At 43.1% G+C, this 17699-nt stretch overlaps 2 protein-coding genes across 2 annotated transcripts in view; one reads left to right on the plus strand and one right to left on the minus strand.

The window, feature by feature from the left end:
* Positions 1-8200, plus strand: part of Gfm1 (G elongation factor mitochondrial 1) — a 38511-nt gene extending 30311 nt beyond the window's left edge. The window contains exons 14-18 of the mRNA XM_050147478.1: positions 688-850; positions 2293-2437; positions 6608-6768; positions 7691-7744; positions 7853-8200. Of these exons, the coding sequence (XP_050003435.1) occupies positions 688-850; positions 2293-2437; positions 6608-6768; positions 7691-7744; positions 7853-7984 (655 nt within the window). The 3' untranslated portion in view covers positions 7985-8200. The remainder of the gene's footprint in view (positions 1-687; positions 851-2292; positions 2438-6607; positions 6769-7690; positions 7745-7852) is intronic.
* Positions 8201-13259: 5059 nt separating this feature from the next.
* Rarres1 (retinoic acid receptor responder 1) overlaps positions 13260-17699 on the minus strand; it is a 30282-nt gene continuing 25842 nt past the window's right edge. The window contains exons 5-6 of the mRNA XM_050147496.1: positions 13941-14003; positions 13260-13854 (exon numbers count right to left, since the gene is read on the minus strand). Coding sequence (XP_050003453.1) covers positions 13705-13854; positions 13941-14003 — 213 coding nt within the window. The 3' untranslated portion in view covers positions 13260-13704. The remainder of the gene's footprint in view (positions 13855-13940; positions 14004-17699) is intronic.

Genomic DNA, 17699 nt, shown 5'->3' on the forward strand with positions numbered 1-17699 from the left:
ATCCCCCGAAAGTCTCAGGTTGAAGGAAGAAGCAGCTAAAGGGAGAAGCATCTGGCAAACAGTATCTACGCATGAGATGTTTTTCCTAAGAAATAGCCTCCGGTGAACTGAGAAACAGCTGCCTGTGCGCTGTGTCTCCATGCTTGAGATGCATGTAAAATATCATCCCATCCATTGGCTTGATGTAAACGCTAAGTTCATTTGAAAGCTGTTTTTATGCTTGTCATTATCATTTTGTCATTAATCATTTTTAGGTCTTAATTAGTACATCTGATACTCCCTTTAAATCACCTCTGTATATAATGCCAAATGGTAAGATCCAGTAGAAACTGCCTAAATAAATGAAGTGTGGTCATCAGAGTTCTAATCTTCAAGTAACCATACTTGTTTACTGCGTTGTGTGACATGGAAGGGCAGCAGTCCAGATGTAGATTATTAGAAGCCGTGGACTGAGCCTATTAGAATGATTGGTTGCTTAGGTGATATGCCTCTCGTTCACCCCTGAGTAAGAAGAGAAATGAAGAATTTCTTCTAAATAACTTCTATAATAAATTTCTTAGATGGCCGTCATAGTCAAAGAAAAAGGTTTTAAAAAATATGAAATGTGGATTTTGTGTAAATTAGTGGGCGTTTATTTCATTTTACTGATCACTAACACTCTGTTTTGTCCCCCTGCCTCACTTGCAGGTTTGATTTCACACATAAGAAGCAGTCCGGTGGGGCTGGCCAGTTTGGGAAGGTGATCGGTGCGCTGGAGCCCCTGGCCCCAGAGGAGTACACCAAGCTGGAGTTTTCCGACGAGACCTTCGGGTCCAACGTGCCCAAGCAGTTTGTGCCTGCCGTTGAGAAGGTGCTGTGCAGCAAACCTCTGTAGTGTCTGTCTATGTTTGAAGGCGGGTTATTTGGTGTTAGATCACACTTCTGTCCTGTCGGGTTGCTCTGTCGTGGTTCCTTCCAGTTAACCATCCTTCCTAATGGACCGTTGGGCTCTCCGTCTTCCATCCTCCAGTTCAGGGGCTGTGGACGTGACAGTGGTGTATAATCGCTCTTCACGAATTACTGCTACTGCCTTGATTATACTCAGTCATTACAGTGTGTAGTAGTCTTAGGGGCTTCTGAGAGTTCTGTGTGTGCTGCTGTAGGAATGCTTGTCTGTTAAGACTCTGGCACCTGGCTTCTTCCCTACTGCGTTTTTTGCTGCTGCCGAATGTGTTCTTGGTAAAGGAAGAGCTACTTTGTTTTGAGACAGGCGGTCTATACTTAGCCCAGACAGGCTCGGAATCAAAGAGATCTACTTGTCTCTGCTTCCTGAGTGCTTTGGTTAAGGGGTGCCACTCCATCCAAGCAGAGCTAGTTAAACGATTACCTGCACCTTTCAAAAATACCGAGGTCAGAAATGGTTTTACGTGTGGAACTGCAAAGAGCTGCGGGCCCATAAAGTGCCAGCGCTTGCTTCCCTTTCTCCGGGACTTGTACGCTCTAAGCAATTGTTTATTTTGTAGACAGCAGGTTATGCTTTTGATTTCAGTGGTAATTTCTTTGTTGTTGTTGGTAATGCATTCCACTCTTATTCTAAGATTACCCTTTGCCATTCACACACTTCTAAATACCAGATGTCTCCAAAATTCACAGAATAAGGAGAAGAAGAATTTACATATTTTTCAGCATACATAGTTTACAGTTTCGAAATGTCAGAAGTAACCCGCTGCGTGTGTAGCTGTGTGACGGACCTGGAGGAGTTCTGAAGTATTTAGGTGCCTGAAAAGGAGTTGCAAACTTGTCAGCTCTACTCTTTAAACATACGCCGTTTGTTGTATGTAAATTGTGCCTTAATGAAGCTCTCTTTTAAAAGGGAGTTGCATTTGGAAACCTGAAATTCCCTTTAAGTCTATTTCTTAACAACATCATGCAACCTTATACGGTGATTTTCCTGGTGTGATCTGCCATTCCAGCCGAGTAGTGATGGGTCTGTAACAGGGGCTCAAGCCACAGCCTGTGCTTACACGTGTGTTTGGAAAGAGTTGGTGACCTAAGGCCCTGCTGCCTCTGGAAGGTGTGAGCATTAATAACTCCTGAAGCTGAGGTTATGGGCAGGGATGGTGGTGCCCTTGGCTGCCTTTTCCAGCCTCCTCACACATGGGATTGTTCATCTCATGTCCAGCTTACTCAGAACATTTTTGAAAGGTGTAAACAGCATTATATCTTAATAACATCACATTTCTGACATGTTTTGGAATTTGGGGCGTGCTCTGCAAGTGAAATCTCATTGCAGTTGTATTCATTCGTTGTTAGGGGTTTTTGGATGCCTGCGAAAAGGGTCCTCTTTCCGGTCACAAGCTTTCTGGGCTACGGTTTGTTCTGCAAGACGGTGCACACCACATGGTTGATTCTAACGAAATCTCTTTCATCCGAGCTGGAGAAGGTGCTCTTAAACAAGGTACACTATGTCCCAATGCCCCCCATCTCTGCCTTCCTTGGGAGACCGTCATAGCTTCCAGAGCATCAGTTTGTATTCTCCTCCATGCAGAACTGGGGATGGAGGATGGCAGGGGAGGGAGGGATGCTTGCAAAATCAAAGCCTACCCTGTTCTAAATTTTCTGGGTGTTTATTTTTAATGTGTTTAAGTTAATATATAATCTGAAGTTCAGGTTTTAATAGAGAAGACAAATGCTCAGAATTCTTAAGAAGTATTTTAAAGATAAATTACCTCCTTGTGTTATTTTTACTCATTTATTTAAATGTCAAGGAGTTCATAAATTTCTAAGTAATTTTTTCATATATCACATTTAAGCTGTGAGGCATTATTGTGAGAATGGAGAAGTGTTTTGAAAGAATTCAGTAATCTTTATGCATAGTATAGACCTCATGCTACACTGCTAAAATTATCACCCTTACTAAAACTGTGAACTAGAACTCTGAGCAGTTACAGGCAGGCATATCTGACTCTTGGCTTTTTTTTTTTTTTTTTTTTTTTCTTGAGTGCTCTACTTGTGTGCTTGCTTGCATGGCAGAAGAGGGTATCAGATCCCATCATAGGTGGTTGTGAGTCACCACCTATGGCTGGGAATTGAACTCAGGCCCTCTGGAAGTGCAGACAGTTCTCTTAACCTCTGAGCCATCTTGCCAGCCCCCTGATTCTTTGCTTTAATCTGGGGAGTGGGAAACAAATGACAGCAAAACTATGTGACATCAGAATTATCCAGCAGAGAATTCCATAGTTATCCTGAAGCCAGGAAATTTAATTGTCTTTGTCTCCTCAGCCATATCTGCTGTTTGTCACTTCCTTAGAAATGTACGTGTCTTTACGTAATAAAATCATGATCCATAAAACATTTCAAGAATATCTCCACCAAAGAGAATTACAATAAGCAGTAGAGAATTAATATTTCTTAATCATTATTTCCTAAGCAGTCAGTCTGTAAATCCGAATTCTGTTGATTCCGGACGAGTTTCATCTCTTTGAACTCCTTTTGGTCTCGGTTTGCACTGTGATTAATGTTAGGGAGTATCTGGGAGGACCGCTGTTTTCTAGCTGCTAATTCCTTAGTTAAAGTTAGTAATTCTACTCTAGTTTTCAGTTGTAAAAGGAAGAGCGGTCCTCCATTTTCTTTATATTGGCTGCATAGTAAACTGGCCCCCAGTCTGTGCTGTGGGAACTGGTCAGTCTGAAAAGGAGAAGCGATGTGCCCACCTTTTGACCTTGAGATGTGCACCGCTCCCACACTTCCTAAGCTAACGTTGAGTGACTTTAACACTTCTTAGAAATACAAATTGAATTTAAAAGCACCCATTGTTTTATGCTGATTCTTGATTAGAAGTTTGTAACTTTCACGGAAAGATGGGTTAGATAAAGCTAAGATAAATTACCTGCACATCAATTAACATGTAACTTCATCCTTTTTAACCCTTCCTCTATTTAAATTAAGGAAGTGCCGATGTAAATGCCTTTAATACACACATGCCCACAAGAAGGTAAATGAAAGGAGGAATTACCTGGTGCGTGCACAGAGGGAAAATCAGGATTATAGTTGAAACAGGAACCTGTGCAGACAAGCAAGGTGCTAGCCTGAAGACAACTGATTCGGGTTTCTCCGTGTGGTTCTTATTTCTTCATGATTAGAGATAAAATAAATATGAAATTATGTCCATAAATAAATTCAAGTAGTTGCCAAAAATAGAATGTAGTATTAAAAAGAAAAGGCATTAAATTTGGAATAAAAAATAAAGATCGATATTTAAAGTCCTCAAAAAGAGAGAGTTTTGAGTGTTAACATTTGCCGCCATTAACCCCAGCACTCGGGAGGCAGAGGCTCTGAGTTCAAGGCCAGCCAGGGCTACCAGAGAAGTCCTGTCTCAAAATACAGACAAACTTAATTGAGTAATAAAATCAGGAGCAGGGAGTTCTCCCCACAAGTAAAAGAACTGATGCATGATGTCACCGAATGCCACTCGAGGGCTCTGGGGCAGAGTGATCCTTGCTGAATGAGCTCGGTGTCAGGGTGGCCTTTGCTTAGGCTGTGTGTCTATCATACGTAGTAATCTGTGAGGTAGTGTCAGGGTTAGAAGGTGGCGCTTAGATTCTCATGTATTTCAATTTAAACCAAATTTTGAGCTTGCCTCAGAGAGCAATCAGTGGTGTAACTTAAAACTAAAGTATGGAACTAGATGTGCGTGGCCTGCGTTGGCCTTAGGATGTGGGCATTGCTGTCATCTCCATAACTGGTTTGTGGAGAGAAGACCATGCTAATTCTCCCAACACTGGCCTTCCATCCTCTGAACACAGCCAGCATTGTGTGGTTAGCGCATTAGACCTGGCCCTGTCTTCTCTGGGATCTCTTGCCATTCCACGCCAGGCTTTGAGTTGGAGTCTTTCTTTCTCTTCCCCTTACTGTGTAGAGATAGGCCCAGCACTTGAAGGGAATATTACCTGAAAATGTACCGTGTGTGTGTGTGTGTGTGTGTGTGTGTGTGTGTATTCATATATGCATGCATGCGTATAGGCACACTGAATACAGTTCTTCCCATTATGTTGCCTGTGAGTTAGCATCAAGCTGCGCCACTCATTTCCCAGCATGCTCGCCTTGGCTGTGGCGTTTACTGATCCTTTGTGTGTGATGTTGAGTACGAGAGAGAGCTTATCTTCACAATGAGAGAACTGAGGTTCGGCTCCATTAGTTTCCTAACCTAAGCTGGCATATTAGTTTGGTAGAGCTTAAAGTTAACCTAAACTAACTAGTCTTAGCTCTTGACTACTTCCTCATCAGCCACACAAGCCCCTGGCCTGCTGATGCTGGTGTTTTTGCTAGTTGATTGAAATAGGGAATCAGCAGTGTTAGTAACAGAAACTAGTGCATAGACTTATAGTGAATTGGGTATTGGGATCTATAGGCAATTTTAAGAGTGCTGTTTGCAACTACTGAGACGTCATGTAAATGGCATAGGAACCTGACCGGCTGTGGAGTTTGTCCCTAGTTGAGGTCCTGGTGCCAACCCTTCTGTTCCTGAGGAGCGTGTTAGGTCGTCACTCTGACACTTACTGCACTTCAGACCGTGGTGTCTTCAGAGGTGCCTGTATAAATATACAAGAGAGGTTGTGTGATTCCGTACGAACAGAGAGATGCCTGGAAAACCATGGTTATTCCCAAACACAATAGCTTCTTAGTTGTCTTTCCTGTGTTTTGCTTAAAAGCTTTTATTTGGGGACAGTGCAGCTGGTCTGAGGCTAAACATTCTGCTCTAGCAAGCGACTAAATTACGTGTAAATATTTGAAGTTTTATTTTACTTCCTCCATAAATATTAGTCAGTGTTTGTGACTAAGAAGCACAGTAGCTGTGTGTTGCATGGGACGAGAAAATACACAATGAGTTTCATGTTATGGGGGCTGTTACCATCTAGTCGGATAGTTTTTAGTTATGGGTGAAGAAACTTAAGACCTGGACAGGTTTTTCACAAGACGTAATAATTTGTTAGAGGACAGCAACTAAAACCCTGAGTCTCCATCAGAGAGTGAAATTGTTCAGCCTAGAAAAGGGAAGGCTTCTCAGAAGTGACTCAGTTCTTTTCTTCAGGTACTCTTCCCTACCCTGTGATAAGTTTACATATGTGTGTATGTAAATGTATGTATACACTATATATACATTATATATACATATAATATGCATATATGTGTGTGTGCCAAGGACCGCTAAGAAAGCGTGGGTTTGCGCTGGTCTCGCTTCAGAGCGTGTCTGTGTGTGCGGATCACAGAGATCAGGCAGCACAGCTGCAGAGTTTGCATAGCGCAGGGCTTGGTGACTGATGCTTTCTGTGTTCAGCAGATTAATGAGATTTAAGGATTTTTAAATATTTTAAAGTATGCTAATCAAAATACTAGCAGCAGAATGAAACATCTCTTGGAATTTCCACATGGATAAAACTGTTACCATTACCATAAAAAAAAAAGTAAGTCTAGGGATATTAGAAGCCTGTCACTTGTGTACCTTTGGGAAAGTGCCCCCTGCCCTCATGTAGAACAGGAAAGAATTCCAGTTTAATGCAGAATGTACTTAACTTTTCTTTTTTTTTTTTTCTTTTTTTTTTTTTTTTTTTTTAATCTTTAAACGCAGCCTTGGCCAATGCCACATTGTGTATCATTGAACCCATTATGTCTGTGGAGGTTGTAGCTCCTAACGAGTTTCAGGGAGCAGTGATCGCAGGGGTTAACCGGCGCCACGGAGTAATCACAGGCCAAGACGGGGTCGAGGACTATTTTACACTGTATGCCGATGTGAGTACGGTCATCGATGGCCTCCCAGGTCTCTTGTTTGCTTTTGAGATGCAGTTTCCCACTGTAGCTCAGGCTAGCCTGGAACTCAGGGTGACCCGATGCCTCAGCCTCATGAGGTAACCCCTCTGGGGTACAGCTTTGTCTTGCTTTGTGAGCCACGGAAGCAAATGAGTCAGAATTGGCTTTGGAAATTGTAGAGCAAACCGAAGCGTTTGCTTTGAGTTTGTAGATTCTTATTTTTTTTGTAGTTTATGTAATTTTCTTCAAGAGCAAATCTTGAGTGCAATGGCCAAAAAATAGGATTCTTTATATCTTGACTATTTGTTTCTTAGATATATAGTTATTTTTTTCTGCTTTAACTTTATTTGTATAGTTGCTTTATTGTTATAAGGCTAGTATTTAATTCCCTGAGCTGTACCCGTCTTAAATCTCATGGAGGAGAAGATATTGGTCCCATTACAGATCACCTCTAGGAAGACCATGCTGTGTAACGCGTCAGTTACAGAGGAGGGCTTGGTGCAGCTCAGTGGGAGAGCACATACAAGCATGTGTGAGCCTCTAGGTTCAGTGCCCAGCAACACACACACGCACACACACATACACACGCACACATGCACACACACAAACAGTGGAAATTGATTAACATTTCCACAGAGACAACACGTGTGAGTGTCTGAACTGTGGAAATGAGAAGGGAGGGGCAGCAGTGGTGTCCACTCTGAAACTGAAGGTTTGCTCGAATTATTCCTGTCAAAATCATTTTCAAATAGGGTCTCTTGTCTGGGATAAGGCAGAAGTGACTCTGGCTTTTGAGTCTTTAAACCTAAAATTGTCAATAGAAAGCGAATTATAAAGCTTTAGAGATTGTCCTCAAGTATTCCTCAACAAGTGGCGCTAAAATATTTATTATGTTTGCTTTTAGGTTCCCCTAAATAATATGTTCGGCTACTCCACTGAACTTAGGTCTTGCACAGAGGTAAGCAGCTTTAAGATGGAGGGGAACCTCGGGGCACCCTGCAGAGTAAGATCTGACTCTGTGCTTGAGAGCCCCAAGCCAACCAGCCTCCCTGTCTTGGCCTTCTAGGGAAAAGGGGAGTACACGATGGAGTACTGCAGATACCAGCCCTGTTCCCCGGCCACACAGGAGGAACTCGTCAATAAGTATTTGGAAGCTACGGGTCAGCTTCCTGTAAAAAAGGGAAAAGCCAAGAACTGACTCTCCTCACTTTGCATGTAGTGACTTATTTGACTACAAGATTTGGAGAAGATGGATCCAGGAGAATGAATTCAGATGGCCGAATTTTAGGAGCCCTGCTGTCTCCTGTTCAGGAGATTCAGTGTATTTGCAAAGATAATTATGTACATATATTTAAACTATTGACTATTTTATTGTTTAATGAAAGACATTAAATAAAATTATATTATTATTGAAGTATATTTTAATATTTATCTAAGGGAAGAAGAGAATATTATTTCAGCTTAGAATATCTTTAAATTTATTTTATAATTTTTTTTGACAAATGTGTGTAGCCTATGTTGACCTTAAAACTCACAATCCTTTTGCCAAGTACTAGGACTGTAGGTGTGCAGCCCGTGTCCCCCCACAACTCCGTGTGTGTGTGTGTGTGTGTGTGTGTGCTAGGATTGTGGGTGTGCAGCCCGTGCCCCCCCACAACTCCATATGTGTGTGTGTGTGTGTGTGCTAGGATTGTGGGTGTGCAGCCTGTGCCCCCCCACAACTCCGTGTGTGTGTGTGTGCTAGGATTGTGGGTGTGCAGCCCATGCCCCCCCACAACTCCGTGTGTGTGTGTGTGTGTGTGTGTGCTAGGATTGTGGGTGTGCAGCCTGTGCCCCCCCACAACTCCATGTGTATGTGTGGGTGTGGGTGTGCAGCCCGTGCCCCCCACAACCCCGTGTGCAGGTGTGTGTATGTTTACAGTTCTGTGTGTGAATGTGCACACCAGGGGTTGTGTTCTCATTGTCTCCTAACTCAGTTTTGAGATACTGTCTCTGACTCAACCTGGAGCTGGAGTGTGACTGACCCCTGGATCCTCCTGCCCCTGCTTCCCCAGCACTAGGGTTGCAGGGGTGTGCCATGCCTGGCTGACCTTACCGGGTTCTGCAGCTTGAACTTGGGGCCTGCGAAACTAAGCCATCTCTCTAGCTCCCTAAATTTTTTATCATGAGAATTTTCGACATTCAGAAAAGCTGAAAAACAGTACAGAATAGCCATGTAGCTTCTTCCATTCACAGTCAAGAGCCAATGCTTTTCAGTGGTTTACTTTTCAAATACGTTGCCCATTGTCTCTGTGGCATACATTGATTTAAAAGTTACTCTGTTGAGGCCATGAAAGTAAACCTTGTACATCACGACATTTCTTGGAGTATCATTTAAACGTGAATCATTATAATCTTACTAGAGAGCATTTTCAGATTCTTCGCTGGGTTATTAAAACGCTGAAGATGGCAAATGGCTTCAATTTGTGGCTTCTGCACACTTAGAACCGCTCTGTTAGCACAGTGTGATTTACAGTCATGTAAAGACAAGAACAAGGGGCTCACATATGTTCTCCTTAGTTGTATGCATAGATTCTGATGAAGCAGAATTTGTCGAGTTGCTGACCAGTCAGTTCAGTCTCGGGGTAGATGCTAGTTCAGTTTGACTAATTGGAGTTTAGCCTATATTGTATTCATTGAGATTAAGAAAGAACGAATGTTAAGCTTTCATTTCCAAAATAAGTTGGCTTTATACCTTTAAGAATTTTTTCACCCCAAAACCTCTGAAGCCACGGACATGCTCTAGTCTGTTTTCCTTGGATAAAAGTAGATAATAAAAATAAAATAGTTGTTTTTATTTCTTGTGGGGGTTTGGACAGGATTTTATGCCTAGCCTTGACCCCTTGCTCTCACCCGCCACCTCTGACCTCTGATATGCTGGGGTTACAGGCCTGTGACACCTTATGCAGCCTCTTTGACTTTCGTTATTTGTAGATTTTATACTTTTAGAATTCTAGGGTAAGAAGATTTAAATTGCCTGTCTGCTTTTAAATTAGATACATTGTCTAATTTAATTCTTGTAACCCTGTGAAAGTAAATACTCTGTCTTTGTAACAAGAGCAAACATACAGAGATAGATTTTTTGAAGACCACGCAGCTGGTTGGATGCTGTAGCTACAATTATTCACCAGCCCCATTTCCTCCCGCATGTGCGTGGCTGTACCATAGCATCAAACCTGGGAAGTGTTTGCTCTGAGTCCTGAGCGCATTCTCAGTAAAGAAACACTGCACAGAATGTACTGCCGTCTCTGCATATCGAGAATAATCAGAAACATGGATAAAAATTGTATTTTTAATTTGCTAAATATTCTGATTATACCATCAGGAGACAGAGACAGGTAGATCTTTGTGAGTTCAAGACCAGCCTGGTATACATAGTGAGTTTCAGGTCAGCCAGAGCTACGCAGTGAAACCTGTCTCAAGAGAGGACTTGGGAGGGAAGAGAAGAAGAGCAGAAGAGGTAAGGAGAGGAGAGGGAAGGGGAGGGGAGAGGAGGGGAGGAGAGAGGCTCTAGTAACTCTCCTGGGTACCTAAGCCATCTGCAGCCTTTCATAGGCAAATGGCATGGGTCCACGTAGGAGCGGGAATGGAACGGAATCCCGTAGGACAGGAACAGAGCCATATCTGTGGCTAACTCATATTAGCAATGGGTGGGTGGTAACGGTCAAACAAAGCCTATAGCATAGGAAAGGTTAATGTGGGTATTAATAAGTGAAGATTTTTGCACTACTATTTTGAAGAGTAGGTTTAGCTAATTTAAAGAAGGTGTCAGCTTGGGTTGGGGAGAGGCAGCACTAGCAGCTGCTGCATGCCTGCCCTCACTTGGCTCACCCAAAATTCCCTGGAGCTTTAAGCCTTTGATGTTGAAGACCACTGCAAGGTCGCCTGCACACAGGCCAAGGGCACGATATTAAAGGTTTCTGGTAATTCTAATGTATAATATCAATATTCTTTTGTGAGACGTCACAGTTGGGCTATTGTTTCTTCAGCTGATAACTGTCGCTAAAGAAACAGTTCTGTTTTGTGTTATTCTTTTCCTCCCTGCTTAATTGTGTAGTTCGTGAATCAACAGAATTCTATCAGTTTTGAAAAATCGGAATTTTTATATTTTAATATCTGATCGTTAAATTTGGCAGCCAAGGAGTGCTGCGGGCAGAAGGGAGTGATCGTGACTTGGTGGAATTCTCCCACCGAAGAAGGTAGCTCTTTGTGTTGTTGAAACTATACTTTGTTGAACGAGAATGAGAGGTCTTCAGCTAACTTAGCTTCTTTCTTCACTGAAGAAACAAACCCACTTGTTTCCCTAGAGAATGTGCTGGCTCCCTTACCCCTTCATGTGTAGGCTGGGGAGCTTGATGGCTGAGCCTTGTGCTTTGAAAGCGAGGAAAGGGCACAGAAATGACCCAAATTTTCTAAAAATTGAGAGAAGTCGGTGTGTCTTGAAGGACTAGCATCCAAGTCCAAATATAGACATTTCAACTGACCATCATCAAATGAACTGTCTTAGCCACTGTTCTATTGCTGTGAAGAGACACCATGACCCTGGCAACTCATCGAAGAAACCATCTAATTGGAGGCTGGCTTACAGTTCCAATGGTTTGGTCTGTTATCATCATGGCACACACACAGACGAGATGCTGGAGAAGTAGATGAGGGTTCCACATCTGGACCCGCAGGCAGCAGGAAGAGAGAGACAAACCTCCACGCCCATCTCCAGGGACACACTTCCTCCAAGGAAGTTCTTTCAAATAGAACCACTCCCCGGTGACCAAGCTTGGAGCCTGTGGGGGCCATTCAAACCACCATGTGTATGACCTAAAAAATTAAGATTCAAGCAGGAAAAACTGAAACCGAACAGAGTAGAAGGAAATTGCAGACAGAGCCTGGTACCACTTCTGATACACTGTGAAATCCTGAAAGTTGTGGAGACACGAGGTGGATGTGATGGTCAATTTACTGTCCCTGACGTGGTGACTCAGAATTTACGCTGCCAGAGGAAAGAGGGCTTGGGGAATTCCCCTTTTCATCGTATGCCACGGCAAATGAAGTGCTCGCTCAGTTGTTAGCCAGTGAAGCCAATGTTAATTACATCAAGCTCACGATCTCAGCATTCATGTTAGGAAAGATGTTCTGATGAAGACCCGGAGAAGCGCTTCGATGCTTGTCCTTTGCGTCTTTTGCGTCCCGTTCCCTTTCACACGCTGTGCCTAAATCAGTCTGTTCAAGATTATGTTGTTCGTTGCTCACTGGCTGAGTTACGGTCACATATAAACTTAATGGAAAATCTTTTGAAAGTAAGATCTTGGAGAAAGCTGAAATAGCATTTAGAAGGATAGATGAGATGGACAGAGATCCCAGGACGACGTGTTATAGTCTAGGTGATGCTCATGGCATCTCTTTTGAAAGATTCGTTCGGGAGCTTCAGTTAGAACATTTGTGTCTGGTGGCTCGATGTTGGCTCGATGCGGTCATCATGTGCTGTTTCTTGGGTGTTTTGAAAAAGTACGGAGTCTTCACTACATAGGTGGAAGAGCTGCTGTTTCCCTTACAGGACCATGCAGAGGGATTAGGACTTACTGAAAGGAGCGGGTGTTGGGGAGATACTTGCAACAGTTTGGGGTTCTAAATAGAAAAAAAATACACAATTAGACCTGCTTTTGGCTCTTTTGTTAAGCGTCCCTGTCTAAAAACCTTTCTCCGAAGACTACAGTTTCCCATCATCAAATAGTGCAGACCAAGAAATGCACTCCTTTAGGAGTCGACAGAGATGCGGAAATGACATTCTCTCGGGAAAACCACACGGACAACTTCAGCCTTAGCTGAAGACTAAGACTCGGGAGGCTGGGACAGGAGCAGCAGGACCTGGCTGTGCCAGCGGAGGGGTAAACAAGCAAAGTCAGTGGTGTTGCTGGGCTGGGTGTTTGGGTTAGGTGGATTAACTGCATTTCCTCTGTGGGGGCTCTGTGGGGACATAACCTCACCCATCGTGAGGTGCTTCCGTGTGCTTTTTTAACGTTGAAGCTGATGCCCTCCTAATCAGTTACTGGCCAAGGAACCTGGCTCAAGGGTTTCAGACAGTGACATAAGTGTTCCATTAAATTTTAACAATTTGAGAGGCAGATGGATGACGGCAGCATTTCCTGGACCAGGTCTTCCTGCCTTGAGGAGGGACTTCACGATTTGATTATTTCACACTGTGTTTGCTTTTATAGATTTCTGACACCAACACTGGATCTGAGCTGTCCTGATAAATTAAAAAAAGAAAAGTATTTGGTATACTCTGGGCTAGATCAGTGCTTTTTTTTTTTTCTTTCTCATTTGAGACACTGTGTGCTGTTTGTAAGATTTGATTTAGGCAGTATTGGGATTTGATTTAGTTCTAGGTTAGCTTAAATGTTGTTATGTACACAAAAGCTCACAAACACATTTTGTTATTTAGAAATGCATACATTTATTTGCAATTTAAACAGGAATCCTTGCCTAAAATTAGCAGTTAATATTTCCCTGCAGTTTATTTTCACTGAAAAAAAGATGTTTGTTGACATAATGAGCGGGAACAATTTAACAACATGAAGTAGCTATAATATGTCCAAAGTAGTGAAAAACCCAAATTCAGAGGTGAAGCCCTTTCTGCAAAGCAATTGTTGGTTCGCCTGCACCAAGACTCAGCAGTGAGCTCTGATTCCTAAGTGCTGAGCAGATGGGTACCACCTGCTCTCAGAGTTAAACACCAAGGCCAATCAGGTGGGAAATATTTCCCTGTAGCCGCAGGCCTGCTGAGTTGCTAGGAGCCTGGACCTTTGCTTTTGTACGGGAGTGTTGAAGTAGGCCCGTGGAGTTGTCTTGTTCGGGATATGATAGAGACAGACCTCTTTCTCTTTAGGAATTGCTAAGCTCTGTTGGTGCCATGGCTGATGCTTCGTCAGTTCCAGAGGCTTCTTCTGGGCTCTGCAGCTCTTGGCAGTGGTACTGTACTTTCAGTGGTTTGCCAGGGTACCAGAACAAGAGAATACGGCAGGGAATGATTTCCTGGGAAGGAATGGTCTAAATGTTATTACTTGGAAAACTTGAAGTTAAAAGTTTGACACACAGGTAAAAAAAATGTTGCTTTTTACCTGTGTTGAGAATTCATGAAGTAGAACGGTGAAGTCAAAGTCAATACCATCATCATTGGTTTTCTAGAGGAGGAAAACAGAGTAAGTAGGGCAGACACCATGGGGTTTGTAAGCTCAGGGTTTGCCAGGTTGTGTCGTCTGCTCCCGTGGGTGGCGGTGTCCCAGATCAATCTAGAGAAGTCATGGATTACATTCAGGTTTTGTCCCTCAGTTCTATGGAAGTCTGAGTGAATGTCCTTAAAGCTTTTTCTCTCTGGCATCAATGGCTTTTGTTGAAGGCTGATGTCTGTGAGGATAAGGAGAATCTTCTAGAAACCTTAGTGATATAGTATGTGTGCCTGTGATATGTTCATCCTACTCCACTCTGACACACAAGAGAAAAGCACAAAGTTTCTATTAGATAAAGCATGTTAGGTCTGTTCTGGTCGGTGGTCGGCAGGCATTCGTCCCCACCACCTGCACACACCCGTTTCCTCTAGACTTTAATAACTCGATTTCCTAGTTCCCTTTTTATAGTTCTTATTTTTATATAGAGAGGATATGCTTCTCTTTAATAAAAAAGATAGGATTATTTTTAAAATCTTCAGCCTTCTTATAGTCTTCTACCAAGTTTTTAGTGAAACTACTGAAGAATCTGAAAGAGCAGGATGATAAAAAGGAAATTGATTTTAGACTTTGTCTTTGTTCTTATACGGATGGAGATTTTCCCAGGTCATGTACAGTGGGTGGGGGGAGGCTGTAGATGATGCAGAAGAGGCAGAAGCAGACCATTCTTGTTTGGTGACTGTCTTCTATTAGTGGGTAGGTTTCTCTCTGGCCTGCAGTATACACTCGAGTGTTTGAACATCTAGGGCACAAGCCACAACACCGGAATTCACCAGGGAAAACTGTCTCCTAAGAGAGTCACCTACCAGCACTTCCTATTACAGTGACCCTTCTGAATCCGCGGGTTCTGTACCCACGCATGCAACCAGCAGAAATAGAAAATATAAATTCTGAATATATATTTTCATGTGGGCATGTTTTTGCTGCTGAAACAGAATACCAATTGGTACAACCTTTTCCTTGTACATAGGCAACCTAGGATAACGTGGGAAACATGTGGGACTTATAACTAGTGTGGTCTGAAGTTTGCGCCAGTGCCCCTCAGATGCAAGGGGACAACTCTATCAGCCTGGTATTCATTTGGAGGTATTTGGCCTTGCCTGGCCTTCATTTTGGTGACTTTACCTTGCAAGGAAATACTGACCTTTCCCAAGCTGTTGCTGGTCAGAGGACCCTGTTGGCTGCCACCGCCTATACTATTTCTTGAGGCCCTGGCTTTACAATGTAGTCTTAAAATGTTTAAATTGATCTTACTTACATCCCTTCAAGGCAGCGCTTTCTTATTCTGCTTTTGGAAATGGCATATTCTTGAATGTGTATATTTTGGAGATAGGGTCTTATGTTGTCCACATTGGCTTGGAACTATAGCTCAGGCGGGTCTTGAACTCCTAACCTTCCTGCTCCCATCTCCTACGTGCTGAGATTCACGCAAGTCCTACATTCCTGGCTTTCAAAAGATCAGTTTTGAATGAAATTATGGTAGTTTTCAAGCTTTAGGTAAAAAGAGGCTAGGCTTTCCATAAATGGTAGAATACCAATTTAATAAACTATTTTGCTCAAACCACAGATCAGGGCTCAGACTGTATGTAGTTGGGTAGTAGAGTGCCTGCTTCATGCACGTGAAGCTCCAGGCTCATTCCCCAGCAGTGACAAAAGAAACGGATTGCCTGTGTTAAACGTGTAGGCAGACTTATAATCCCCCATGCTTGGATCTTCCTTCAGGAGGAAGGGTCCTTGAAACCACACCCCAAGCACAGCTTGTTACAGAACTGCAGAGGTAAACAGTGCACCCCTCTGTCTGCCCTCACCACGACAAGCCCTGCCAGGAAGTCATTACTTTTAATATTATTCAGAAATAACCTCTTTGGCGTCTATTCAAACCATCACAAATGCCAAGCGCTTATATTCCAGATTGATGGTGATTTATTGTTATTATTTTTAATTTTGTAACTCAGACCTCTAGTCTTCCTGGAAGCCACGGGGAAGGAAGCTTTGCCTGATCCCACCACCCATGTCCCCTGCATCCCCTAAAGGGAGAAGCTAAGCCCTGATAGAACCAATGCGGTTTCAGTAAAATATGTAGGCTTGAGCTATTAATATAAGTGGTCGAAAAGAGGCTTCTCGGCTGAAGAGATATGGCCGGTGAGGTAATTTTCTGTAAGGCTGGGCTAGTAAAGGCTTTAAGCTGATGTATAGTCTGGAACTCACTAATATGAGTGGTGACCTGATAGGTAGATGTTTTAGTGCGGCTACAAGACTTGCTACTGTTGGACTAGAATTAAAATAATCACTAGTTTTGCTTTTGTCTGTTTGTATTAAAGGCTAAGGGAACGGTGGAAGTCTTTATCCCCATTTTTTTTCCCTTAACTGCTATATTCCCCCATCCTTGGCATAGTGAGTCTATAGTCTTGGGAATGCCATTTGTCCTTCAGGTCTAAAGAGATAATTATTGCTGGATGATGGGTCTTATTTTATGAATGTATTTCAGCCCTTCCTTTCTTTGCCCACTCTTCTGTTGGGCCTTGTTGATCTGGGACTGTGAGTTTATAAACTTGCATCTCTTTATACTCTTGCATTAGCAGGTAAGTTTAAGCCCTGAGGATTCGGATAATAATTCCCACCCATCAGGCTTGGGGACGTGAGAAGCCTCCAACATCTCCTGCCTCTGAGCTGTCTTGGCCTTGTCAACTCTAACTCTGTTAGAAGGAGTGGAAGGAGACAAGTGGGGCCATACCCTGACTGGTTACCTAGCAACAATCAATTTTAGGGTAATTTCTGTTAAAAAAGACTCTATAAAAAGATCAGTGAAAAAAAAAGAAAGCCAACAACCTAGGTTCTGTTTGATGTCTGTTGTCCAAAGACCATTATTTTTTTATACAATTTTATTATTTATTTATTTATTTATTAAAGATTTCTGTCTCTTCCCCACCACTGCCTCCCCTTTCCCTCCCCTCCCCCAATCAAGTCCCCCTCCCTCGTCCAAAGACCATTATTATCAGCATCAAAAATACTAACATTGCAAGTTCCTCAGAAGATACTGCTGATCTGTCCATGGGTGAATTGTGGACATGTTTGCTGTTGGTACTTAACACTTGGCTCAGCTTTTCTCTGGAAAAAAACTTTCTCTCCCTGTATCACATTTACCTGAGAAGAATCCTAACCCTGGTTAAAGGTGCGACTTGCCTACTCCCCCTGCTAAAAGCAGCAGACTCTCCGCACAGGTCACTGACACTCACGTGAGGGCCCACCTCGTCCCCAGCACAGCTTCTCATGGTCACCCTCGCCTCTTGGCTCTGTCTTTTCACTAAGAGGACATAGCCGAGAACTTACACTGGCTCCCACCTGGGTTAGTGTCACCTGTTACTGGTGTCCCTTTCCCTTCCAGGTGGAGTCTGTCAGCTCTAAGGGTAGACAAGTGCCAGATTCGGTCTCTCGTGACCATATCCGCCACCGCTTGTGATCTTGCCCGTCGGTGGTTTCAACACCATCACACGGGCCTGATGACAGTCCATCACAAACCTCTGTGACAAGGTGACTATACACACCGTCTTCTTGCCACAACTCAAGACCGTTCCTCTAACACTGCTCGATGTCTTTTCCAGTCAGGGCATAGAAACTATCCTTCTAGGTTCAGGTCCAAATCCCAAAAACTCT

The sequence above is a fragment of the Alexandromys fortis genome, unplaced genomic scaffold (genome assembly GCF_014885135.2).
Source record: "Alexandromys fortis isolate MF-2015 unplaced genomic scaffold, M_Fortis_MF-2015_v1.1 scaffold_53, whole genome shotgun sequence".
NCBI lineage: Eukaryota > Metazoa > Chordata > Mammalia > Rodentia > Cricetidae > Alexandromys > Alexandromys fortis.